The 27,558-nt window shown below is 39.5% G+C and overlaps 1 protein-coding gene across 1 annotated transcript in view; it reads right to left on the bottom strand.

The window, feature by feature from the left end:
• The window catches only part of LOC131027339 (SNF1-related protein kinase regulatory subunit gamma-like PV42b), a 49,860-nt gene extending 25,607 nt beyond the window's left edge, over positions 1-24,253 (bottom strand). Inside the window, exons 1-2 of the mRNA XM_057957366.1 lie at positions 23,728-24,253; positions 21,504-21,707 (exon numbers count right to left, since the gene is read on the bottom strand). Coding sequence (XP_057813349.1) covers positions 21,504-21,707 — 204 coding nt within the window. The 5' untranslated portion in view covers positions 23,728-24,253. The remainder of the gene's footprint in view (positions 1-21,503; positions 21,708-23,727) is intronic.
• Positions 24,254-27,558: the final 3,305 nt, after the last annotated feature.

Raw genomic sequence — 27,558 nt, 5'->3', positions numbered from 1 at the left:
ACAACACCCAAAATCACCAAGAACAATCACTGGTATCCACTAAGAACTTGCAAAATCAATTTACCTTAAAAATCGACATATTTGTGAACCCCCAAATCCAAAAACTCCAAAAATCTACATATTTCCTCATTCCTTGCTGAAGCTCATCATTTCAACGCTTGTGGATTTTGGTGAGTCATGGATAACTCACTTTGACCTCTTCACTTATTAATTTCACCAAGTGTAAAGTAGCTTCTTTATAAGGTTGGCTTGGCATTTTCTATCTCTTCATCATCACTCGGACCTTGAATCATCTTCATCAAGCACTTCATCTTAGCTGATTGATCATCACCTCTACGTGCCAACCTAAGGGTGTCTAGTTGCTCACCTGACTACTCATCGCACCTAAGACTCACCTTGACTTGACTTGAGGATTGCACTGTGAAGCATCATTCAGCAACTACCTTGACTCTCACCTATCACTTGAGCACTTAGAGCTGAGAAGACTCCAAACTAGTCTCTGTTGGCGGCATTATTGTATAGGAAAATACGACTAGTTAATTATGTGTAATTGTTTTGGTTAGTTGGCAACCGAGGGGTGGCAGTTGCGGTGTGACGGTTGGCACTCGCACCCCCTCGGTATCTTTATATACTTCAGAATGTAAATTGCAACACACGATTATGAATGGAATAATATCTCATATACTTGTCTGATATCATGGCGTTATTATTCTGCATTACGTGCTTTATGTTTTAAGTTATTCACCCGAGAGAGCAAACATTTGGCGCCGTTGCCTAGACGTACTCGAGAACGGAAGACGCGGATGGCGCACGAACACAATGGGCCTACCCGTTGGTGAAATAAACCCAGAGGCCGACGACGCGCGAACAGAACTTTACACAGGAGAAGACAGAGCAAATTTTCAATTTTGCTCCAGGTAGCCATCCAGACCTACGTCCGACGAGAGGCGGAAATCCCACCAAGTACTGTGTGGACAGCGCTGGAGGTTAGCCCAGCAATAAACCGGTTGATGAACCACCTCCCCCGGTTGCTTGCACAGGCATCGCTGGCACAACAAGCTCGCTTAGAGGAGATTGCCCAGGAAGAGCGATGCCAACAAATCCTTCAACGCTACGAAGAAAACAACCGACGGGAAACGGAACGAGATGGTGCCAGGCCAGGAGGGAATTGAACCTTGAACTTTTTATATTCAAATAAAAGTGTCATTGACACGAGTTGTATTGGAGGAAATGAATTAATAAAGACGTGTTTTGATTTATATATTGTGAGTTATGGAAATGTGCAACAATTAATGCCCAACCTATTGAATAAAGATAGAAACAAAAAAGCAGAAACGGACAAGTGGGAGGCCACGCAGAGGGCCTTGATTCTGGAGCAGCAAGTAGAACTTAGACGGAGGCTGAGGCAACTTGCTAAAGGACGACCTGCCGAAGGGTGGCCCGAGGGGAACCAAGGAGGTGTCACGGAGGGTGCAAAAGCCGACGGAAATTTCTACGCATCGCCAGAGCATCGTAGGATGCGGAGCCACGAAGAGTTTCTGGAAGAAACAAGGTTACGGCGAAATCTAGTGGAGGAGACTCGGGATCAGTTTAGAAACTTATCCCTTACACCGCGGAGTGAAGATCACCAACGGGAACCAGGAGTGGGCGCGGGTGAGAGCGAAGGGGAGGGCAACCGTACGACTGTAGGTGCGACGCACGGCAGGCAGAACACGGTACCACCAGTCACCCACGCAGGACACACCACGAGCGCTGGAGGGAGCGACACAGGGGCTCAAACACAGCAACAACCACCTCAGGGGAAATGACCCCCATCAATGGCGAGCAAACAGAAACTACCGAAGTTCAACGGCGACGGGAAGGAAGATCCTATCCGCCATTGTCGAACGTGCGAAACCATATGGTCAGCAAACGGTGTTACCGATCAAGATGAATGGGTAACACAATTCCCAGCAACCTTGAGGGGAGTGGCCATAGACTGGTACACAGATATGAACAAAGCTAAAGTCGACACATGGCCCGACCTGAAGAAGGAGATTGGGATAGAGTTCCGCCTTTTGAGAGATGACAACGAAATAGTCGCCGAGATCTATGGAACGAAGCAGAACAAGAACGAGATTGTCCGAGCCTATAGTCGGTGGCTGAAGGAACTATTGGGAAAAATGGAGAGTCAACCAATAGATGGGTTGAAAAAGCAATGGTTCGTGGAGGGACTAAAGCATTCCCTCCGAAAGAAGATGAAAATCATTCCACCTACATCGTACGAAGATGCATACAATAGAGCAATGGATCTCGAGAGCGAGACCAAGACATCGAAGAAAAAGAAGGATAGCTCGTCGGAGGAGGATGACTTGTCACAAGAAAGCAGCAGTGACAGCGAGGCTGGCAAATGGGAGCAAGTGCTCCAGAAAGACATGGAGCGAATGAGGAGGGAATTCAGAACAATGAGAAGCACCAGTCGGACCGAAGGGGACATATGGTGCACTGAGTGCAAAGAGGAGGAGCACACAAAGGGTACTTGCCAGAAGAAGGCATTCTGTGATATTTGCCAAGTGATGGGACACTCCACCAAGCAATGCCCATACAACATGAAAACCCAGAACACGCAAATGAACCGGGTGTTGTTCACGGAGCAGGCCACAACGTCCGCACCAGCGGGCACGAGCCAACAAACAAACACAACGGCATCATCTGGAGGATACCGGGACAACAGACGTGACGGCAGAAGAAACAATAACAATAACAATAACAGAAACCGGATCCAGTATGACGCCAAAGGCCAGCCAATGATCCAGTGTAGGGCCTGCAATCAGTGGGGACACTTTGCCCGCGACTGCACAAAGGAAGCTAACCCTCAGCACCTCTACCGATGGTACGGGCCAGGTGACCATGAGGACGCAAATTGCCCGAAGCTTGGTGTAAACCTTCTAAACATAGAACCCACGGAGGCAGAAGTATTGGCAATCACCAAGGCGCGGGCCAAAAAGAGTGCATACCCAAATCCCCGCACGGAGACCGAGAGGGTGCGGGAAGCAAGAGACGAGATCACAAAGGAAATGGCCGCACAAAGGCAGAACAGCCACCAGACCGCAAGTCCCCTACAGACGAGGGGAGAAGAGGAAATCTTAAGGCAAATATTGCAGATAAAGGTACCCGTGAGAATTCAAGACCTCCTGGAGACCATGCCGCAGCTAAAAACCGCTATCTTAAACTCTGCACCTTCACAGGTGAAAATGAGGGAGGTCATGAGCCCCACAGCCGACTCTGCGTTAAGGGAGGTCCTAAGCCCCACGGTCGACCCCATGTTGTTGGTAGTCAACAGCAGACGCCAACTGGCGGTAGTAGAAATGGGCATACTGGGGACTACCTTGACAGACACTATTGTGGACAGAGGGTCGGGAGTAAATGTGCTCCCAGAAGCGACATGGAAAAAACTGGGAAAGCCTACATTGTGGCCCCCCACGTTCAACCTACTAGGGGCAGATCAGCATGGGATTAAACCCCTTGGTACCCTCATGGGCCAACAAGTGATGATTGGCACGCAGCCCTTCGTGTTGGATTTTGTAGTAATTTCCTTGAAGCAAAAAGGGTATGACGCCATCCTCAGGCGTGGGTGGCTCATTGCAGCAAAAGCAAACCATAACTGGAAGCGTAATACTCTGTCCTTGGAAAACGTGGGGAGGAAGTACGTGATCGATCTCCGTATGCAGATGGTGAGTGAGGAGTTGGCATCCTCCTCCGACTCGAAATCTGAGGGAGACTAGTTAGCGGAGGGCGAAGACGGACGCCGCATGGAACCTAGTGACGAAGGGGTGTTAGAACTGGAGGCATGCTCAAGGGACGATGGGGACTCCTTGAATGGCCTCTTCCGTTGGCAAATGGTGTTGTGAAATATGGATCGAAGAAAAATGACAGCGATTCTGGAAGACTGATTGCCGTGAGTTATTGATCGTCTCCATCATTGAATCCGGTTTAAATACAAGAGGAAAGGTTGCCTACGTAGGGACATGTCCATACGTGGCAACTATGGACATGTCCCTACGAAGGCAACCTTTCATAACAATAAGTTTGTTTATGTTTAATTTCCAAACTGTATGCTCTATTAATATATCACTCTCCAGATAATAACCGATTTACCATTAGTTAGATTCATGAGGGCTATATCTTAACACTCCCTCTTAGCAAGAGTGGATCTAAGTAATTTTCTTGGGAGCATATTTTGTCATGACTTCCGACACAATTCGGGACAACATTTAATATAGTCTTGTCATGACAATAAACTCAATATCATGATATCCGATTCAATCCGGGACAATCACTTAAGAAGTCAATCATGAGATGATCACATACTTTAGGATCAAGATATCCGACACAATCCAGGACAACAACTTAATGTAGTCAATCTTGACACTTGGTCAACTATTGTCAAGATCGTCACCTTGAAATAGTAACCTTAAACATAAGAAGATCGTCATCTTCTTGAACACAGTTAGAATATTGCAATATACATTTTATTTATTTATTCATGAATAAATTACACATGGTAGGAATTTCATCCTAATAATCTCAATTATAATCTAGTCATACCAAGTTTACTTCTGAAGTATTCTATCTTCAATCTTGCAAGTGGCTTGGTGAAGATATCAACATTTTGTTCTTCAGTACTGATGTACACTAGTTTTATGACGTTTCGATCTACCATATCTCTTATGTAGTGATAAGGGATCTCAATATGTTTGGATCGATTGTGAAAAAATTGGATTTACTGAAAGCTTGATACAACTCTGATTATCACAGTGAATTATTGTTGAATTCAGAGTTTTTCCAAATAATCCAAATAATAACTTTCTTAGCCATACCGCTTCACGAGCTCCCATGGAGGCTGCCATATATTCTGCTTCGGTGGAGCTTTGTGCAACTGCTGACTGTTTTCTGCTGAACCAAGATATCATAGCAGAACCAAGACTGAAGCAACACCCTGTAGTACTTTTACGGTCAGTGGTACTTCCGGCCCAATCAGAATCAGAATATCCTTCAAGTTGAATCTCAACATTTTCATACTTTAAGCCAAGTTCGATTGTGCTTTGTAAATATCTTAGAATGTGTTTAGCAACCATTAGATGTATCTTCTTAGGTTCACACATGAAGTGACTTAATACATTTGTAGCATAGCAGATATCAGGACGAGTATTTACCAAATACATGAGTGAACCAACGATTTGTCTGTAGAGTGTGGGATCTGTAGGTTCTGAATCTTCTGCCTCAATTTTCAGCTTGTGCAAATTAGTTTCCATTGGTGTAGCTAATGGCTTACACTCCATCATCCCAAATCTAGTTAGAATATCTGTGGTGTACTTTCCTTGATTTAGGAAGATGTAGTTTTTCTTCTGCCATACTTCTAATCCCAGAAAATAATGTAGAAGCCCTAGATCCTTCATATCGAATTCTGCTGCCAGATCTTGCTTACATTTCTCAATGAGATTATCCTCTCCTGTTATCAAAAGATCATCCACGTAAAGGACCAATATAATCATATTGCTATTTGAAGCCTTGAAGTAGATGTTGGGATCTGCTAGGTTCTTGGAGTACCCTGGTTTGGAGAGATAGTTGTCTATCCTTGCATATCAGGCCCTAGGTGCTTGTTTTAACCCATAGAGAGCTTTCTTTAGTTTACAAACATAGCAATTTTTATCACGTAAGGTGAATCCTTCTGGTTGTTCTATATATACTTCTTCTTCAATTGAACCATTTAGGAAGGCAGTCTTTACGTCCATTTGGTGAATTTTCCATCCTTTGGATGCTGCAATTGCAATGATTGTTCTTACTGACGTATACCGGGCAACTGAGGCAAATGTCTCTTCATAATCAATTCCTGCTTTCTGAGAGAATCCCCTGGCCACAAAGCGAGCTTTATGTTTTTCAATGCTGCCATCAGATGCATATTTGATCTTGAATAACCACTTGGATGAGACAACTGATTTGTCTTTTGGTCTAGGCACTATATCCCAAACATCATTCTTTAGTATAGATTGATATTCTTCAACCATAGCATCTTTCCAAGCCTGTTTTGATAAGGCTTCTCTGACATTTGTTGGTTCAGAATTTGTGAGTTCGGTTAGAAGTGCAGCATAACATTTTAGAGTTCTTGTTCTCTTATTTTCTTTGGAAATTTCATTTGGTTCTACATTATTCTCTTCAATCATTTTCCTTGCCCATAGAGGTCTTTTCTTGTTATTGAGTGTTTCAATATTTTCATCAACAAGAGGTTCAAAAGCTCTTATGATGTCCTCCCTCTCAGTGTCTGAAGGTTTGGAATTTTCTATGATATTCTCCCTCTCAATCTCAGTTATGTGATCTTCTTCTTCTTTAGTAATGTTATCATCCTCAGGTTCTTTGAGTGTAGTGTTTTCTTCAAACTTTACATCTCTACTTATCTCAACAGATTTTTTTCCTGGAATGTAAATGTGATATCCTTTAGTATTTTCACTATAGCCAATGAAGATACCTCTTTTTCCGGATGGTTCTAGTTTCGTCCTCTTTTCTTTAGGAACATGTATATATACGGGACAGCCAAATATCCTTAAATGACTTAAGTCTGGTTTGTTCCCTGTAAAAGCTTCTTCAGGAGTTATGTTTTCTAGAACTGAGTGTGGACATCTGTTTTGAATGTAGACTGTTGTATTTGAAGCTTCTGCCCAGAATGAAGTGTGTAAGTTTTGGTCATGCATCATGGCTTTTGCTGCTTCAATTATGGTTCTGTTCTTTCTTTCTGCTACTCCATTCGGTTGTGGATTATATGGTATAGTATACTCCCTCTTAATCCCAACACAATTACAAAAGTCTTTGAAGTTGTCAGATGTATATTCTCCCCCATTGTTGGATCTTAACACCTTAGTTTTCTTCCCTGACTGGTTTTCTACTAGTGCCTTGAATTCTTTGAACTTAGATAGTACTTCATTTGAGTCTTTGCACTTTAGAAAATATATCCATGTTTTTCGAGAGTAGTCGTCAACAAAGATTATGTAGTATAAGGATCCAGTTAGGGATGGTGTTGACATGGGACCACATAGGTCTGAGTGAATTAGTTCTAAAATAACTTTTGATTTGTGCTCGCTTGAGGGAAAAGAAACTTTCACATTCTTTCCCAAGGCACATCCTTTGCAAATGCCTGTGTGTTCAGATTTTAGTTGGGGCAGTCCTGAAGTAATCTTCTTTATGTTGGATAGAGCACTATATCTTAGGTGTCCTAATCTTTTGTGCCATAATTCATTATTATTTGAAACTTCAAGATTTAGTGCTTCCTTTTGATCACTGCATAGTTTGTATAGGCTACCATCTCTTGAACCTACTGTTATGGCATTTTTGATATTTGTATTTTTAGGCCAGAGTAGAACTTTATCTTCATTGAAGGTAACCCGATATCCTTGATCAGCTAGGCCTGAGATTGAGACTAGATTTCTTTTTATTCCAGGTACAAACAGAACATCCTTTAATTGTAGAGATACTCCATTTCTTAGTTTGATAGTATAGGTCCCAATTCCTTTCACAGGATATGTGGAGTTATCTCCAATAGTAACCTCTTCACTTGAGTGCCCGTTAAGTGTTTCAAACTGATTTCTGAATCCAGTTATATGCCTTGATGCTCCACTGTCTACGATCCAAGTGTTTTTATTTGTATTTATTTCGCTTGATAGGGCTAAGAAGAAAAGTGAGTTTTCTCCTTTGACTTCGGCTAGAGTAGCTTGTGTTTTCTTCCTTTCTGGACAATTCCTGTGAGTGTGCCCATATTTGTCGCATTTGTAACACTGAATTTTAGACATATCTCTTTTCTGATGGTTTTTATTTCCTCTCTTCCGTTTAAAGAACTTTTTCTTTTTGTTGAAGGTATTTGTAAAAAGTGCTTGGATTTCTCCTTCTTTATTTGTCCCTAATCCTCTTGAGATTAGTCGAGATTCCTCTTGAATGCACTCATTCTTAAGTTGTTCAAATTTGGGTAAGGGGGGTGTTCTGCCAATACATTGAATGTAGGATTCCCATGAAATTGGTAATCCTCTTAGGGCTATGAGAGAGATTTCTTGATCATCTACCTCATTTCCAATAGTTTGTAATTGGTCTTTTACTTCAGATATCCTTGAAAAGTATGTAGCTATTGTATCATCTTTATTCATCTTTATGTTTAAAAGTTGTTGTTTCAAGGTTAACATTCTGCTTGCATTGTTAACTTCATATGTATTTTTAATGGTTTTAAATACTTCATATGCTTTAGGCAGTCTGGCTATAGATGGAAGAATATGATCTTTGACTGAGTCAATAATTATTTTCTTTGCTTTATTATTACGCCTTTTCCAAGTAGATTTCTCTGGTTCATCATTTGGCATGTCTAGATTTTCTTCTATGTAAGACTCTAATTCTAGTTCTTCAAGAATGGCAATGATTCGTATCTTCCAAGAAACGAAGTTGGAGGCTCCTTCGAGTCTATCTTCCACTCTCATATTACTTGACATTTTGAATATTTTCTTAGTCGGATATATCCTCTACGTATATAGCCTCTTCGTTGATTTGTTATTTACCTCCGATAAATGCTTATGAGTAATATGGCTGTCTAATTTATTCTCTTAATAACCTGGCTCTGATACCATGTTGTGAAATATGGATCGAAGAAAAATGACAGCGATTCTGGAAGACTGATTGCCGTGAGTTATTGATCGTCTCCATCATTGAATCCGGTTTAAATACAAGAGGAAAGGTTGCCTACGTAGGGACATTTCCATACGTGGCAGTTGCCACGTATGGACATGTCCCTACGGAGGCAACCGTTCATAACAATTAGTTTGTTTATGTTTAATTTCCAAACTGTATGCTCTGTTAATATATCACTCTCCAGATAATAACCGATTTACCATTAGTTAGATTCATGAGGGCTATATCTTAACAAATGGGAGATTATGAATTATTTACACCCTCGTGCAATGTATTGAGCATCGAGGAAGAACCGGATATATTCCCCCCAGAATATGGCGAGTACAAGGAAGGAGGGCCTCAGTGAATGAGACGTCGACACACCAATTCCCAAAGGGGGAGCCCATTAAATATCAAGAAGCCAATTTAAAGGAGACAAATCTCGAGGGGACGAGTGACCCCAAGATCATCCTTGTCGGAGATGATTGGAATCCAGTGCTGAAGGCCGCAGCCTTCAAAATTTTCCTTGAATACAAGGATGTCTTTGCATGGACATACAAGGACTTGAAGGGCGTGCCCCTAGAGTTGTGTGTACACCGAATAACATTAGTACCAGGAGCCCAACCGGTGAGGAAGCGGCCTTACCGTATGAACAAAAATTATGTTGCACAGGTGAACGACGAAATTGAGTGGATGTTGGAAGCAGGCATAATCTTCAAAGTGCAGACAAGCCAATGGGTGTCTCCCATTGTGATTTCCATCAAGAAAGAGGCCAATCAGATCCAAATCTATGTAGACTTCCGGTGCCTGAACGCTGTCACTATTAAAGACCCGTTTCCCATACCCTTCACCGACAGCATCTTGGAGGAAGTAGCTAGACATGAAATCTATTTTGTAATGTCCCTACTAGTTAGGAATCACTGTCCTGCAAAACAAATCGTTAGAATACAACATATACACCAATTTGTCACTAAATCATCTTGCAATTTAATTTTAAGATTACTTAATTAACATTAATCACAATTCTTATCTATAAAAAGGATACGATGCCATACAAAGTATGTCCTTAGGCGGTTGTGAGGCTCGCCTTCTTGGAACCACTCTTGGTCCCAAGCCATCCAAGAAAACGAAGGTGAATTCGATTCCTGTCTTGGATGTAATTTCTTACATCCAAGCCATCCAGGAACCAAGGTTTTAATTTGATTCCTGTCTTGGGTGTAATTTCTTACACCCAAGCCATCCAGGAAATCGAAGGTTAATTCGATCCTTGTCTTGAGTGTAATTTCTTACATCCAAGCCATCCAAAGCAGACCATAAGTCAATTCCTTGCCTTGGGTGATGTTCCTCATCACCCAAGTCCATTAGAGGGGACCGGCCAGATCCGTCTCTTCTTGGATGAACATGTCAAAAAAGCCATTCATATATGCATATAGATCATCAATATATATATATATATATATTTATATACTGCCAACCAGGGATTCGCGTATCCCTCCATTAGGCTTAAGGGAGTCCCCCCCCCTATGGCCTTCATTATTTAATCATATTTATATTGCATTTGACAACTTAATTATTATTTCCATTTCTTAATTCACATTGTTAACACATTACTTAATATGTATTTGTTAACATATATTTAAATATGCCTAACTATCACATATTGTTATTAATTTCATTAATCAAATATGTTCATTCCCTAATGTGTTAAACTGTATATTGCATTCATTAACGAAGTAAATAATATTAACATGCTAATTACCTACGTTCTTGATATTCACATATTACTTATATTCATTATTAAAATAAAACAAATTGCATAGCATGCTGACCCTTATACTCCATTAACATATTATTAATGTTATTTAGGTATTGACATTTATTAACATTACGTGAAACACATTACACGTACCTGTTTGTGCGCAGCCAATGTCTCCTTCCTTCCACGCCGGTTGCTACCCCCTTGCCTTTTTCCTTTCCCCGTATTTATTAGCATCCCGTGAGGGGTTGTACCCCTTCACGATGCCCTTCTGCATGGAGGGGTGCGGCGGTGATCACAGCTTAGGCTGTGATTACAGTCACACCTCTTGTGCGGAGGTAATCGAGGGGGGGCCCATTAAATGTTTGTTTGTGTATTTATTATTATTTACTTTGTTTATTAGTATTATTTTATTATTATTATTTATTTTGGTAAAAGATTTATTAAATATTAAATATTTCTCTTTTGTCATATTCAAATATATTAAATATTTGATTGACATTTATTATATGTTTAGATATATTTTATTAGTTTAATCATTTATTTATTTGGAACTTATTTAATTAATCTATAAATATATTGACATTATGTAATTACTTTTACATTATGTGATACCTTAGGGGTTATCACAATCCCTCCGTCTCAATTTTGCTTGTCCTCAAGCATCTTTAGATCTTCCTCTTTTTCCCAAGTGGCATCCTCATGGGGGAAGATTCTTCCATTTAATCAGGTGTTCGGTAATGGTCCGGTTCCTTAGTGCCTTCTTCCGTGTATCTAGAATGACCTCAGGGTACAAGGTGAGTTTCCCTTCATCATCTAAGGGTGGTAGTTCACTGCACGGAGTCAAGTGTTGTCCGAGAACGTTTTTGAGGAGGGAGACGTGGAACACATTATGTATTTTACTATCTTTTGGAAGTTCTATTTCATAAGCTACTTCCCCAATCCTTCGAGTTACTTTATAGGGTCCATAGAATCGAGGTTTTAATTTTTCAGCCCCATTCTTCTTGAGGGAAGATTGCTTGTATGGTTGTAGTCTTAATAACACCAGATCTCCGACCTCAAACGTCCTTTGTGTACGCTTTCTCTCTGCATAGATCTTTTGTTGATTTTGGGCTTGTTGTAGATTCTCTTTCAAGGTCTTCATGATATCCTTACTCTGTTGAAAAAAATCTTGTGCTCTTGGTACTTTACTTTCCTGGTTTATTAGTTCTCCAAAGCTTGTGGCCTCATAGCCGTACAAGGCTTGGAAGGGGCTCATCTCGATTGACATGTGGTGTGTCGTGTTGTAACAATGTTCTCCTAGGTGCAACCATTTTACCCATGCCGCTTGTTGCCCTGTAACATAATTCCTTAGGTAGCCTTCTATCCATTTGTTCACTATTTCGGTTTGCCCGTCTATTTGGGGATGGTAACTGGTACTAGGGGTCAAGACTGTTCCTGCCATTCTGAAGAGTTCCTGCCAGAATTGGCTAATAAACTTGCTATCTCTGTCGCTGACAATATTCAGAGGGAGTCCATGGAGTCTGAAAATTTCCCTGAAGAACAAATCGGCTATTTGATAGGCTTTGTATTCAGTGGAGACTGCTAGGAAATGGGCATACTTCATGAGTCTATCTACCACCACAAAAATGTTGTCTTTCCCTTGTGTTTTTGGTAACCCTGTTATGAAGTCCATCAAAATGCTCTCCCACTTCTGATTGGGAATAGGTAATGGTTGAAGCAATCCAGCTAGGTAAGTGAGTTCGATTTTATTTCTTTGACAAGTTAGACACTCTTGTATGTATGTCTGGACATCTCTTTTTTGGTCTTTCCATGCATACTTTTCTCTTATGTGTTTATAGGTTTTATAATACCCTTGATGTCCTGCCAAGGGGTTATCGTGGAATTCTTTTAGGAGCTTGTGCTTGAATTTGGTTTGAGGGGTCAAATATACCCTTCCTTTGTACAAGATGAGGCCTCCCCTAACTTTAAAGTCTTCATTGGAAAGGTTTCCCTCCAATATTTCCTTGGTTTGTGGATCTTGGTTATATTCCTTTAAGATTTCCTCCTTCCAGTCCTTCGAGATGCTGGTAAGGGCATTGAGGTGTGCCCTTCGAGATAATGCATCTGCTGCCCTGTTATTCACCCCTCTTACATATTCTATATCAAAGTCATAGGCTTGTATTTTGCTCACCCATTTTTGTTGCCTATCATTCAGGTCCCTTTGGCTCAAGAAGAAGCGTAGATTGTTATGATCAGTTTTCACACCAAACTTCCCACAGACGAGGTATTGGCGAAATTTGGCCAAGGCATGGATTATGGCTAGCATTTCTTTACATTAGATGGAATAGAGTCTTTCTACTTGGGTAAGTTTACGGCTCTCAAAGGCTAGGGGGTGTTTCTTTTGCATGAGGACTGCCCCAATTCCCTCCCCTGATGCATCACATTGTAGTTCAAAAGGTATAGAGAAGTCAGGAATGGCTAATATTGGGCACGAGCTCATGGTTATTTTCAATTGTTCAAAGGCCTGTTGGGCTTGGTCATTCCATGTGAAGGCTCCTTTCTTGGTTAGGTCAGTGAGGGGTGCTGCTATTTTGGAAAAGCCTTTTACAAAACGTCTATAGTAGCTGCATAGTCCCACAAACCCTCTTAGTTGTGTTAATGTTCTAGGGGTAGGCCATTCCTTGATGGCCTTGATTTTTTCCTCATCCACACTTACTCCTGCCTCACTAATTTTGTGTCCTAGGTAGATGATTTCCCTCATCCCAAATTTGCACTTGGAGGCTTTAGCATATAAGGATTCAGATTCAAGGATATTCAATACCTCCTCAATGTGCAGGAGATGTTCTTCCCATGTCTTGCTGTAAATGAGTATATCACCGAAGAATATTAGAAGGGATTTCCATAATTGTTGCCTGAATGTATGATTCATGCATAACTGAAAGGTGGTCGGGGCGTTAGTGAGGCCGAATGGTAGAACCAAAAACTCGAAATGTCCATAGTGACATCTAAATGCTGTTTTGGGTACATCCCCCTCTCTCATTCTAATCTAATGATATCTCGACCTTAGATCGATTTTAGAGAAGTATTTTGCTCCGTGGAGTTCATCCATTAGTTCATCGATTCTTGGGATAGGGTATTTGTTCTTTATAGTCTTTTTATTCAGGGCCCGGTAATCTATGCACATTCTCATCGTCCCATCTTTCTTCTTGACCAATACTACTAATGAAGCGAACGGGCTGTTGCTTGGCTGGATGTGTCCCATTTCTAATAATTCTTTTATGGTTTTTTCAATTTCTTCTTTGAATTTGTGGGGATGGCGGTAAGGAGTGGTAATGACTGGTTTTGCTCCTCCTTCTAGTTCAATGGAATGTTCAAATCCCCTTTTTGGGGGTAAACCAGGAGGAATGTCTTCGAAGACTTTTTTGTGTCTTTTAAGGATGGATTGTATATCATTTTGAATGATTTGGCCTTCGGTTGGAGATTTATCCAAGACCATACATTGGGCGACCCACTCTCCTTGATCATGTCTAAGGATTTTCTCCATTTTATTGCATGATACCATCTTTGGAGAGCCGTCAGGAATTCCCTTTAATGTTATCTCTCCCTTCATGTTGGAAGCATATCTCCCGATTGGGACTATCCATGGTAAATCGTCCCAACGAGTTTATCCATGGCATTCCCAAAATGATGTCATTCTCTAGGTTCACCACAAAGAAGTTCCTTGTAATGGTATGTCCTCCAAGGGCGACTTCCAATTGAGGTATAATTTTGGTGCATCTGTCTATGACTCCGTTGCCCATGATCACTTCAAACTCTTGCATTTTCAACCTTCTTTTTGCTGCTAAGTGTTTACTAATGAAGTCATGTGAGGCTCCTGTGTCAACTAATGCGATTACTTTCTGTCCTCTAATAGTTCCTTTAAGTTTGAAGCATCTATTCTCACTCCCTTGGGTGATGACAGCCAAGGTACTTGGTTCGTTGTTCTCAAATCTGGCCCTTTTATAAGGTCTTTCCTCGTCCCGTATTTCTTCTGTGTTATTTATTTGTCCCTTTTTACATTCATGGCCTCTCCCCCATGGAGTCTTACATTTGAAACATAACCCTTTCTCCTTGAGTTCCTCTTTCTCCTTACATTGGTGATTCACACTCCAAGGTTTCTTGCAGAAGCGGCAAGGCCTCTCCGATCGGTCCTTCTGGAATCCCTCATTCCTATGTGGTGTTTTGGCTGAGGTACTCTTGGGAGCACTAAGTTCGACCATCCTAGTTTTTTTAATGGCCTCCCCTAAATTTTGTGGTTCCAGGGGTTTTACAAAATTTCTAATAGAGTCTTTCAAGCCTCTTAAAAACATGTAGGTAAGCCTTCTCTGAGATAGGTCGGGGACCATTACTGACAAATTTTGGAATTGGTCTATATAGTCTTCAATGCTCCCTAATTGCTTAAGGTGTGTTAATTCTTGGAAGTACCACTCGGAGTCTTTCTAGTCGAACCGGCTGATGAGCTTCTACGTAAATTCATTGTAAGTGGAGACATTTTTGTGTCCTAGGGTAATGAGACCGTTGTGCCACCAATTATGGGCTGCTCCTGTTAAATTTAGTATGGCAAATTTTATAGCATCTCCTTCGGTCATGGGACTGTATGAGAGGTATGTGTCTAGTTTTTGTACCCAAGCTTGGGCGATGTCTTTCCCTGACCCATCAAAGCATGGTAAGGACATTTTATTGATTTTAGCTTTGAGGTCATTACCCATAGGCTTCCTTCTTCTACCCTCGTTAGCCTTGGATTCGCAGAAGTCTCTGAAGGAAACTACTCTTTGAACTTTCAACTCTAATCTAGCATAAATTTGGGCAATTTCCTCTACCCCAAGTGTGGCTGGTTCCTCTTCCTCTCCCGCACATTCCTCTCTAGGTAGAAATTTAGGAATTGTTTGTCTAGAACTTTGAGGAGATCGTTCGTTATCGGCATGATTAGAGTGTGTCTCTCTCCTAGGGTTTGTCATATCTCTATTGTTGTTGTTTGTACTTTGGATGATTAATTGGCTCATCCTTTCGAATTTCTCATTGGTTTGCTCCATGAAGGCCTGAAGTTGTTTGGCTAATTGATCGGCCATTGCTTTTGTGCCTTTCTTCCTCTGATATGTGATCATCAACTAAGAATCCCTCCCACAAGTTGGCAGGATTATGCTCTGATACTACTGTAATGTCCCTACTAGTTAGGAATCACTGTCCTACAAAACAAATCGTTAGAATACAACATATACACCAATTTGTCACTAAATCATCTTGCAATTTAATTTTAAGATTACTTAATTAACATTAATCACAATTCTTATCTATAAAAAGGATACGATGCCATACAAAGTATGTCCTTAGGCAGCTGTGAGGCTCGCCTTCTTGGAACCACTCTTGGTCCCAAGCCATCCAGGAAAACGAAGGTGAATTCGATTCCTGTCTTGGATGTAATTTCTTACATCCAAGCCATCCAGGAACCAAGGTTTTAATTTGATTCCTGTCTTGGGTGTAATTTCTTACACCCATGCCATCCAGGAAATCGAAGGTTAATTCAATCCCTGTCTTGAGTGTAATTTCTTACACCCAAGCCATCCAAGGCAGACCATAAGTCAATTCCTTGCCTTGGGTGATGTTCCTCATCACCCAAGTCCATTAGAGGGGACCGGCCAGATCCATCTCTTCTTGGATGAACATGTCAACCAAGCCATTCATATATGCATATAGATCATCAATATATATATATTTATATACTGCCAACCAGGGATTCGCGTATCCCTCCATCAGGCTTAAGGGAGTCCCTCCCCTATGGCCTTCATTATTTAATCATATTTATATTGCATTTGACAACTTAATTATTATTTCCATTTCTTAATTCACATTATTAACACATTCCTTAATATGTATTTGTTAACATATATTTAAATATGCCTAACTATCACATATTGTTATTAATTTCATTAATCAAATATGTTCATTCCCTAATGTGTTAAACTGTATATTGCATTCATTAACGAAGTAAATAATATTAACATGCTAATTACCTACGTTCTTGATATTCACATATTACTTATATTCATTATTAAAATAAAACAAATTGCATAGCATGCTGACCCTTATACTCCATTAACATATTATTAATGTTATTTAGGTATTGACATTTATTAACATTACGTGAAACACATTACACGTAACTGTTTGTGCGCAGCCAATGTCTCCTTCCTTCCACGCCGGTTGCTACCCCCCTTGCCTTTTTCCTTTCCCCGTATTTTTTAGCATCCCGTGAGGGGTTGTACACCTTCACGATGCCCTTCCGCATGGAGGGGTGCGGCAGTGATCAGAGCTTAGGCTGTGATTACCGGTGATCACAGCTTAAGCTGTGATTACCGTCACACCTCTTGTGCGGAGGTAATCGGGAGGGGGGCATTAAATGTTTGTTTGTGTATTTATTATTATTTGCTTTGTTTATTATTATTATTTTATTTTTTTTATTTTTTTTGGTAAAAGATTTATTAAATATTAAATATTTCTCTTTTGTCATATTCAAATATATTAAATATTTCTCTTTTGTCATATTCAAATATATTAAATATTTGATTGACATTTATTATATGTTTAGATATATTTTATTAGTTTAATCATTTATTTATTTGGAACTTATTTAATTAATCTATAAATATATTGACATTATGTAAATACTTTTACATTATGTGATACCTTAGGGGTTATCACATATTCCTTCATGGATGGGTTCTCTGGGTACAACCAGATATCCATCGTGGAGGAAGATAAGTTGAAAACAACCTTCATGGTGGACGGTGTGTACGCATACAACCAAATGCCCTTCGGTCTATGCAATGCACCTACCACCTTTCAGCGCATCATCTTGCACATCTTCGACAAGATGTCGGTGGGGAACTTCAAAGCCTTCCTGGATAATTGGTCTATCTACAGCGGACAAGACATCCACTTAAAAACCCTCGGGGAGTGCCTAGAGAGATGTCGGAGGGCACGGTTGGCCCTCAACCCGAAGAAATGTAGATTCATGGTACCACAGGGAAGATTGCTGGGACACATTGTGTGTAAAGAAGGATTGAAAACGGACCCGGACAAGATTCGGGTAATAGTAGAAATGGAACCTCCTACAGATGTCACGGGGATAAAGTCCTTCCTTGGTCATGTGGAGGTTCATCAAGAACTTCGCTAAGGTGTCCCACCCGTTGGATAAGTTGACACGAAAAGGGGAACCATACATCTGGGCAGAGCCACAGAGCAAGGCCTTTGAAGAGCTCAAGACAAGGTTGATGGGAGCACCCATACTGGCATACCCGAATTGGGATAAGGAATTCCACGTTCACGTGGATGCCTCAAACTATTCCATCGGGGCTACATTAGCCCAAGTAGGAGGACACGGGTTGGACCACCCCGTTTATTTTGCCAGCAGGTTGCTCTTGAAGGCGGAAAAGAACTACAGTACCACAGAACGTGAAGCCCTCGGTATGGTCTATGCCGTACAGAAATTCCGTCATTACCTCCTGGCCACACCATTCACATTTTACGTAGACCACCAGGCACTCATGTACTTGGTAAACAAGCCTATTATCCAGGGGAGGATAAGTCGTTGGCTATTGCTACTACGGGAGTTCACATTTTTAATTGTGGTAAGACCAGGGCGAAGCCATGTCATAGCCAACCAGCTGTCCCGAATTAAGTCGGGGGAACCTCTAGAGGGAGTAAATGATGATTTTCCGAATGCACGCTTGTTCCAAATAGCCATACTCCCCTCGTGGTACAGGAAGATTGGAGAGTACCTGTCGACGTCCCGATTTCTGGAGGGTATGCCTCCAGGGGAACAGAGAAAGCTCGTATTAAGGAGCAGGACTTTTTTGCTCATCAACAGGTTACTCTACAAGATGGGGTCGGACCAGGTATTAAGGTGTTGTGTCATGGAGTAAGAAGTCTCAAGCGTATTAAGGGAGGCACACGAAGGACCCACAGGTGGACATATGGGCCCAGACACTACAACCCGCAAGGTGCTTCTGGCAGGATTGTGGTGGCCAACAGTACATCACGACGCCAAGGAGTGGGTCGTGGGGTGTGACACTTGCCAACGGGCGGGCAAACCTCTGAAGCGGGACTTCATGCCCCTCAACCCGTCGCACGCACAGGAACTCTTTGAACGATGGGGACTCGACTTTGTGGGTCCTCTTAAGGCCAGCAACACACGACGGTGTCGGTACATTGTAGTTGCAACAGAATACTTGACCAAGTGGGTGGAGGCAAGGGCTCTCCCAGATAATTCGACAGTAAGCACGGCGAAATTTATTTACGAACAAATCATTACGCGATATGGTATACCTATTCAGTTGACCAGTGACCGGGGGGGCCACTTCGTGAACCATGTCATACGGTTGTTGACATCAGAGTTCAAGATTTTTCACTCATTATCGAGCCCATACTACCCACGTGCCAATGGCCAGGCGGAGGCCACAAACAAAATATTGGTATCGGTAATTTACAAGTCCTGCGGGGTAGAAAAGGAAGATTGGGAAGAGAGGTTACCCTCTATACTATGGGCCTACAGAACGACTTACAAAGTGACCACGGGTCAGACTCCGTTCCAACTCATGTACGGGCAAGAAGTGGTGGTGCCAGCAGAATTCATGGTGCCAAGCCTTCCCATTGCAGTAGAGAACAGACTCGGGGATATGGAAAGCCTGAGGGAGAGACTGTATGCCTTAAGTAAGTTGGACGAAAAAAGAATGCTGGCACAATGGGCCACAGAGACAGCCCAGCAAAGACGAAAGGTCTGGCACGACAAGCACCTTCGGCGAATGAAGTTTACTCCCGGACAACTAGTGTTGAAGTTCAATGGAAGGAACGAAATCAAACCTGGAAAATTCAAAGTGCGATGGCTAGGGCCCTTCACGGTACGCGAGGTCAATGCCAACGGGACGATTAAGTTGTGGACGCTCGACGGGAAGGAGATACCAGACGCCGTCAATGGGTCGAAATTAAAGGTTTATCACAAACGGAAGGAACCTGGACCCTCCAGTCAAGATGTTTGTCAGTCTACTAAAAATAAAAATAAAAATAAAAATAAAAAAAGCAAACAGTCTCGAGGGGGACCTGACTGCTGCTAGACTACCTGACTTGATCCCATCCTGATGACAAAGGCATTGCATCCCCTCACAAGCAAGATGATGCAAGAGCATCCCTGGTTCTTGGCAATCTTGCATCAACCAAAAACATTTTCTTTCAGTTTGTTTCCTATTTTGCAGTTTCAACATTTCATTTTGCGTTTCTTTACATTTGATCACCAGATCTTGCGGAGCTGGAACTTGATTGTGGACATGTTCATTTGCCTTATCCTAAGTCCACGGGACGTTCGGACCTTTTCCCGACAAGTTATCGCTTTTGGAATCTGAGAGAGTTTTCTGACTTAGAACACCGAAACCACTTGGACCTATTTGCTATTGGCGAATCTTGCAGATCTCTTCCATAGCTTGCGAGGCTTCAATTTGTTATTCCCAACGTTCCTTGGCATGTGGCCAACCTTCCCTCGGGGCCGCACTACATTCTATGGACCTTCCGGAGGGATCTCTTTGGTGGAGGCCGACCTTGTTGTTTTACACATTTCATCTTGTTCATCGGCGATTGTTTCACCTTGGACCGACGCGGATCACCCTTGCTCATATAAATCAATGTAATTAAGCATTTAGAATCAAGTTTTAGAAGATAGAAGATAGACTTGAAGGTTAGGAGGTCCGGAGTTAGCTCGCATTCTTGCTTGAGCCGAATGTTGCATAACCCGCATGTTTTGTATTCAGGCCTGTGAGCCAAATCTAGGAGCCCGCATGTTGCCGACAGTTTGTAACTAATTTTCATGATAAAATATAGTTTGTTTCTGCATTTCCCCGATCACTTTGAGTTGTTTATGTTGTGTAACTCTAGCTGCACAGTCCGAACTGTTTTCTTTGAGGACTCTCCCGCCGTGACTGCACCACAAGAGGTTAAAGATACCAAAATTATTGCCAAGCAAAGCAAACTAAGCAAAAGAACTAACCTATGAGCAAAAAGTGGGGGTCTCCGTTTGCAATGGGGCAATGTGTGAAAACATCACAACATGTCTCTCACCACCGAAACCAACAAGATTGAAGAGGGTAATTCCTCTATTCATTCCCAAGTCATCTCCTTAAGTGTGCAAACTCTAAATAAAGAAATGAGAGCCAAAACTCCAATTTATAGAGTTTGGAGAGAAATTCGGAATTTTAAATTTCAAATATTTCATTTCCCTTGAAAAAGCCCCCCATAACATTTTAAAAACAACTTATGTTCCCACACTCCTAGGTGTCCAACTTGGGGGACATCCAATTTTTTTTAACTATTTAAACACTTAAGTGAATAATAAAATGTCACTTCATTACTCGAGTGCAATATTAAAAAAAAATTCTAACCACCTTAGGAAAAATGGCAAGACACCAGAAACAAAAACCCACTTGCATTGAAGCGAAACTGAAGTTGAAGAAAGATGCTAGTGGCAAAAATAGCACTTGTGTCGCAACCCATAGAAATTGAAAAAATGAGCTCTCCTAGGAAACATGAGTCTCCTAACCACCACCGAATAGCCTACGTGAACCTAGGAATACTGAATAGGCTAACGGAAAGCAAAGTTGACTAGGTGCAAGAAGAAGACATTACATAGGCAAAACCCTTCAAGGATAGAGATACAAGCTTCTTGAGGACAGAAACCCTTAAACAGCAAGCTGACTTTCAAATTGACATCACATTAGTAGTGTCTAATTCTGCATGCTAAGGTATTCAGTAAGCTGTATTAGTTTAATGAATCTTAAATTCCTTAATCTCTCTCTCTCTCTGTCTCTCTCTCTGTGTATGTGTACATGTGTATGTACATATATGTATACATGTAAAATTACATCCAGATCAAAGAATCCAATGTATTTTGTTTTTTAGTTATGTCCTGTTAACCACACGGATCATAAATATCAAGAAATATCTTAATCATCACTTCCACACTTGTAAAACATTCTTCTATATCTTGAATAAGGCAGACTCTTACTATATAGCGTGTGCTTTTATTAATAGGAGTTTCCTCTTGTGATGTCCACTGTTCACTGCCAGAGGCTACTGGTACAGCTGTGATACCATTTTCAGCCATTATCTTAAGAACTTGCTCTACTGTTGTGTTCACTGGTGCAGAGATTAAGAGTCCTTTGTTTTCCACAAGATCTCGTACATAGGTCTTTTCCAAAATTACAGCCATCTACAATGTTCAAAGAACTGAAGTAAGTGATTTTCTTGGGCAGGAAAAAAACATGAGTATTTATTTGCTAAAACGAAATTATTGTAAATTTTACAAAAATAAAAACTAGAAAAACCTTCAAGCAAAAATTTGCCAAAGCATATAAAAGATTCATTTCACATATAAATGAAATGTAGTAGAAAATCAGATCAGTTGTGTTTTTTTCTCAAAGACAACAGACTACTTTGAACAATTTAGATACACAAATATATTCACAGAAGATATGGGACCTCTCTTATTTGTTCTTCATGCTTTTGAAAGTCTTCAAGGTGAAAGTTCCTAACTTAAGACACCATTTTCTCACAAATGCTCTTTCAAATTTGATTTCAAATAAAGAGTACTTTTCATAGAGTTTTTAGTATTTATAATTAATATATACACATTAAGATATAAGAATTGAGATAAATTAATTCAATGGAATGAAAGTCTAATAGTGCTCTTCCTTGAAATTGTAAATGCACGCACAGTGTGTAATAGTGGTCTTCCTTTTACCTATATCTACATTTTGCACTTGTAAATGCACAGACAATATTTAAGGACAGTTCCCCTTCTCTATAGGCACATCCACAAGAATATTATCAATAGAAAATGACAAAGTTTAAAAAGATAATGCAGCAGGTGATTCTAACCATAATGGAATTTTCCTATAACTGATGGGGAAACACTCGCAGTTTCTTACAGACCATTTAATTCTTCTGTTTTTTTTTTCTAGTTTGGGTGTTTTGTTTCGCCACTTTCTGCCTGTTGTAAGTGGGTGATGTTTTGTGAGGAAGCTGTGGTTTGGTTTTTTATTTAAGGCAAATAAAGCTGCTCTTTTGGTAGAGGTGAGCGCAGGAGCAGTAGAAGGGCGAGTTTCATAATGGGATTAAGGGAACCAATCTCTGTTCTGTCTTTTTTCTTTTCAAAGATTAATGGAAAATACAGGTTACAGATTTCTGTTGTTTTGGTTATTTTCTGTGTGTTCTCTAACTCCACGGATTTATTGAATTCTTTTCCAGTCTTTTTATTTTATATCTTTAGAATTCTGTTAGTGAGAACTTGCAGGCGCAGAGGTGTTATCTGCATCAGAGAGCAATCCACATTACTTCTTTAAAAAATTGTTGAGCATTCAATACATCTACCAACACTGGAGGCTATGGATGGGAGCCAGCAACCTTTGCTAGTACCTAACATTAATTCAACCAAAGGAAGCTCCAATTCTACTCATCTTATCTGGATTGATTTGCATAAATTTTAAAATTTGCTTGACATTTTTAAACGCGAGAGGAAATGGTTGAGCCCCAGCAACCTCATGCGCCCTGCCCACATAGTCCATTCTAACCTTTTTACTAAAACTGATTATAAATCCACCCAAACGGAACTCCAAATATATCCATATTCTCTTGATTGGTTTTCTTATATCGAAACAATCATATAAAACTTGCAAAAAAATTTCAAAAACTATACACTCGGTAAAACCATCTTCTAAACAAACAAACCCGTCTTAATAGGTCTTTCAGACAGACTTGTCTCAAGGACGTCAAAAGTAATTTCATCTGAGCTTAGATAAGAGCTCAAGACTAAGTAACTTAGTTCAAAGCCACTGCAATCCCAAGTTAAGTCTATGAACACCTGTCACGATAGTACTAAATATGATATAGAAAAAGGAAAGGACTGCCAAGGGTAATAACTAACCCTTACCCCATCAGAACTAAACTGATAGCCCCCCGCCCCACCCAGGTATATATCTCAAAATATGCGCACCACCCACAATCATATTTCAAAATCTGACCAGCACCCAAATGGACATTTCTAAATTCGGGCACCAGCCACAGTCATATTACAAAAACTGAGCACCATAGACATGCATATTTCAAAAGATTTAAATTAGCAACAGCCATATTTCAAATATTTGAGCTCCATACATCCGTATTTCAAAAATTAATTACCATACGTGGCAATTGGCCTAACTAATCTACGAAGAGCAAAGTTAATACCATACCTTCTTGTTGCCGGCTTCCAGTAGAATAGAAAAGAAAAGCCCAAGACAATTTGTTGGACAAAGATGAGTGTTCTCAGACAGGCAGGAAGAGACGAATGTACAAGAAGCTTCGTCACTTTACCATCAACTTGACGAATGGTTACAAACCATCTGCAGAAAAAGTAGTAGCAATCGGTAGCACCGACTTGGAAAACCAGAGTGTGATACATTATCAAACACTTAATTTTAGTCGTATCTGAAAGTTTCCTATTTTGTTTGATCTTATCTTTTACTTGCCCTGAAGAATTTATGCGCAGTGCAGTAGAATTTGAAAAATGAGGCGAGCTAAATTATATGTTTCTTGTTACAATCACTTCCACTCAACATTTAATCAGATGTGCTCTTGCTATGCTTTTTGGGAGTTAGTAAATATGCCGCCAGAATTTGAAGTTTTTGAAATTTGGTTTTTTTTAAATATTCTAGTATGTTAAGTTGGGCAATGGCTATGCAGCGGACAAAATGGCCCGCGCATGCCATCGACAAGCACTTCAACCAGCCTCCTCTTTCACCTGCCATTAATTCCACACTCAAAGAGACCAAAACAAAAATAGTAACATGAAACTGCGTTGAAAATTTGGCGGTAAGATTTATTAAAATATAATAAAAAATCGGCAGTTTTCCCGTCTCGATTGTTGTGCGGCTACTCCATGCCTTAATAGGAAGGAGGTTATTTTTTATGTTTTTTTCATTTGTTCATTTTTATATGAAGTTTTTTATATGTTTATATTATTATTTTATTTGTTTTTTTAATATGAAATTTTAAATGTGTATATAATGTATTATTTAATATTTTTTGATAAATATGATATAAAAAAAATTTCATATGTTATTTTCTTATTGCTATATATAATTTAATAAATCTATTAAATAAATAATGTTATAACAATAAAAAATTATACATATTTATAAAGCAATAAAAAAATAACATAAAAAATTTTGACAATCATAAAATGTTAAAATATAATTATGTTTTTTATTTAATTAAAATTATGTTGTGTAATTTTTAAATATCAAAATTATTTTTAAAAAGTAATTTTAAAACAATAATAAAAATAAGATAAATAATTCAAAAGCTAATCTTAAAGTAAAATAAATTATTTTGACTTCATAAAATAATTACATACATATATAAATCTTAATCTTAGAGAAAAGATTGAATAAAAATCTTAATATAAATGAACACTTAACAATATAAGATTCATAGACATTTTTATAAGAATGCCACAGACACTTATTTTCAATAAAATGTTACAGTTGATTCACTAGTAAGCTAGTTCATAATCACATATTGTAGAGCAAGTTGTTTCCTCACATCACACACCATAAAGTAAGTAAGCTTTTCCAATGTTATCAATCATAAACATAAGTACAACAATAAATGAGAGAAAAAATAGTTAACATAATTTAATTTTATGAATAACATCGCTTTTATTTTATAAAAAAATCTATTTAATTTTGTATAAATCATTAATTTAATTTAAAATTATAGTACATTAAAAATATAGATGTTGAATAATATTGTGTAAAATAAATTGATAGAGAAAATATGTTAGAAAAATTAAAGATATATAATCGTTAAAATATTAAAAACTTTCATGTTGTCTAATAAAATTTATAATTTTAAAATTGTCGACAAAGATAACATAAAGTGAAAAAAATATTAAAATATTAAATAAATTCATTAAAATGAAAAAATATTTTTACATGCAACAACAATCATTATTAATTTATTTCCGAAAGAAACATGTTGACTTAATATATTTATTTTGATAATATTTTTTGTTTAAACCAACATACATTTTTTCCAAATTTCTTAAAAAAAAAATCAATTGAATAAAATAATCCAAAAACACAACTATCGGCGAGCTGATGGATTGATGGTGGTGGACGTGTACGGTTTGATTGGACAGTGATTGGCAGTTCCCGACATTTGCGCAGCAGGAGGGAAGGCAATGCAATGCCGTGTAGTCATGACATGGGGGGCATCCATGGAGAAGGCATGGCATGCGCGGGCCATTTTGTCCGTTGCATAGCCATTGCCTGTTAAGTTGTACGTTTATTAATTTCAAATTTTGATAATACTATTCTCTTGTATTGTGATTGGTCTTATAAGAAGATATTTTTTTATGATATCTGGATTAACAAAAATTAGTAGCATATAGTAATGTTAAAAAGGTTTTTTTGGCTTGCAATTATATTTTGTGTCGCTTTGTATGGTTGTGTGTTTTTATAATCAGGTTTCTTATATGTCTTTCATACATACAAAGCACATTCCTAAATATTTCCAATAACACTAATATCCTTTAAAGAAATTTTGATTGATTTGTTCAACTAATTCCTAGCCATTAATGGAACTTTTAGTTTAAGAGGTTAACCACTTGATTTAGCCATGGTTCAAGGGTGAAGCTAATAGTCTCTCTCAAGTATTTTTTTATTCCAATTATGTACGGCTTGATAATGTTATATCCATTTTATGCAAAGCATACTCCAAGACACAAGTTTTAAAAGATGGCTTTATTTATATAAGCATTAATTGAAGTAGTCATCAGTGAGGAGGGACCTCAAAAAGATCAATCTGGACCGGTCAGCAAGAGTAAACACAACAGAAACACAAAGATATGATGGAGGCAATGCAGAACAGATTGTTTTATTTCATGAAAATTGATTACAACCAACTGGTAACAACCGGGTTACAGCATAACCGACTCACAGGCCTAGTAGAACATACAGAATAGGTCACAACTGGGACCTTGAATCTTAAGATCTATCTTCTATGCATAGTCTCTCTACTTGATTCTTCGATATATTGCATTCTAATGCGCAAGTACAATTATATATATGATCCAAAGGATTCGGTCAGCCCAAAAAGGGATCAAAACCCGAAGAACAAGACCTAACGTGTAAAATCAACAAGGTTGACGTCCGCCAAGATATTCCTCCAAAAAATACAAAGATGAAGTGTAGATCGCAGGAAAAGTTCGGCCACGTGCCAAGGAACATCGGAATCAATGCCCAAGGCTTTCCAAGCTTTGGAAGGGGTTTTGATAGATCACCAAAATAGGTCCAGGCAACCGGTGATAGGAAACTGTCAAGGAAACCGATACCGATATCTTGCCAGAAAATTATCCAAATGCGATGCGATCTATAAACCAGAAAGATGATCAAGTCTTCAAGTAGAATTTAACTCCACAGGATCTGGTGAGCCAAAACTGGGACACACGGAAAGAAAAGGTGAAACTGCAAACAGAAAGCAAAATGGAAAGAAAATGTTTTTTTGGTTGATGCAAGATTGCTATGAACCGAGGATGCTCCTGCATCAGACATCCAGGGTTATTGAAAAAGTGAGCCTCTCACTTTGCTAGGGTCAGAGGAAAACCAAGGCGGTCTAACTCTAACTGAGAAATCCGAGATGAATCTTCAACTGGTCTGCCCTTCCACTTCAAAAGATACTCCTTATACTGACTGCTCTGGGTACTTCGCCCAATCCTACTGTCCAAAATTTCTTCAATTTGATCCTGTTCCTTTCGGGGCAACTGTTTCTCTAAGTCTGCAATATCGTCCTCATTGAATTCTGGTTCATGATACTCATGAAGATCTACAATGTTAAACATAGGTGAAATACTCAGACTATCCGGTAATTCCACTTCATATGCATTTCCAAAACTGAACTTCCTCAAAAGCCTGCAAGGTCCAAACTTCTTCATCTGCAATTTGTTATAAGTTCCAACCGGAAATCTCTCTTTTCTCAGATATACCATCACTTCATCGCCAACTTCAAATTCCTTATGTCTC

The sequence above is a fragment of the Cryptomeria japonica genome, chromosome 3 (assembly GCF_030272615.1).
Source record: "Cryptomeria japonica chromosome 3, Sugi_1.0, whole genome shotgun sequence".
Classification (NCBI taxonomy): Eukaryota; Viridiplantae; Streptophyta; class Pinopsida; order Cupressales; family Cupressaceae; genus Cryptomeria; species Cryptomeria japonica.
The sequence above is the reverse complement of the archived record's forward strand: the minus strand, read 5'-3'. Positions and strand labels throughout refer to the sequence as shown.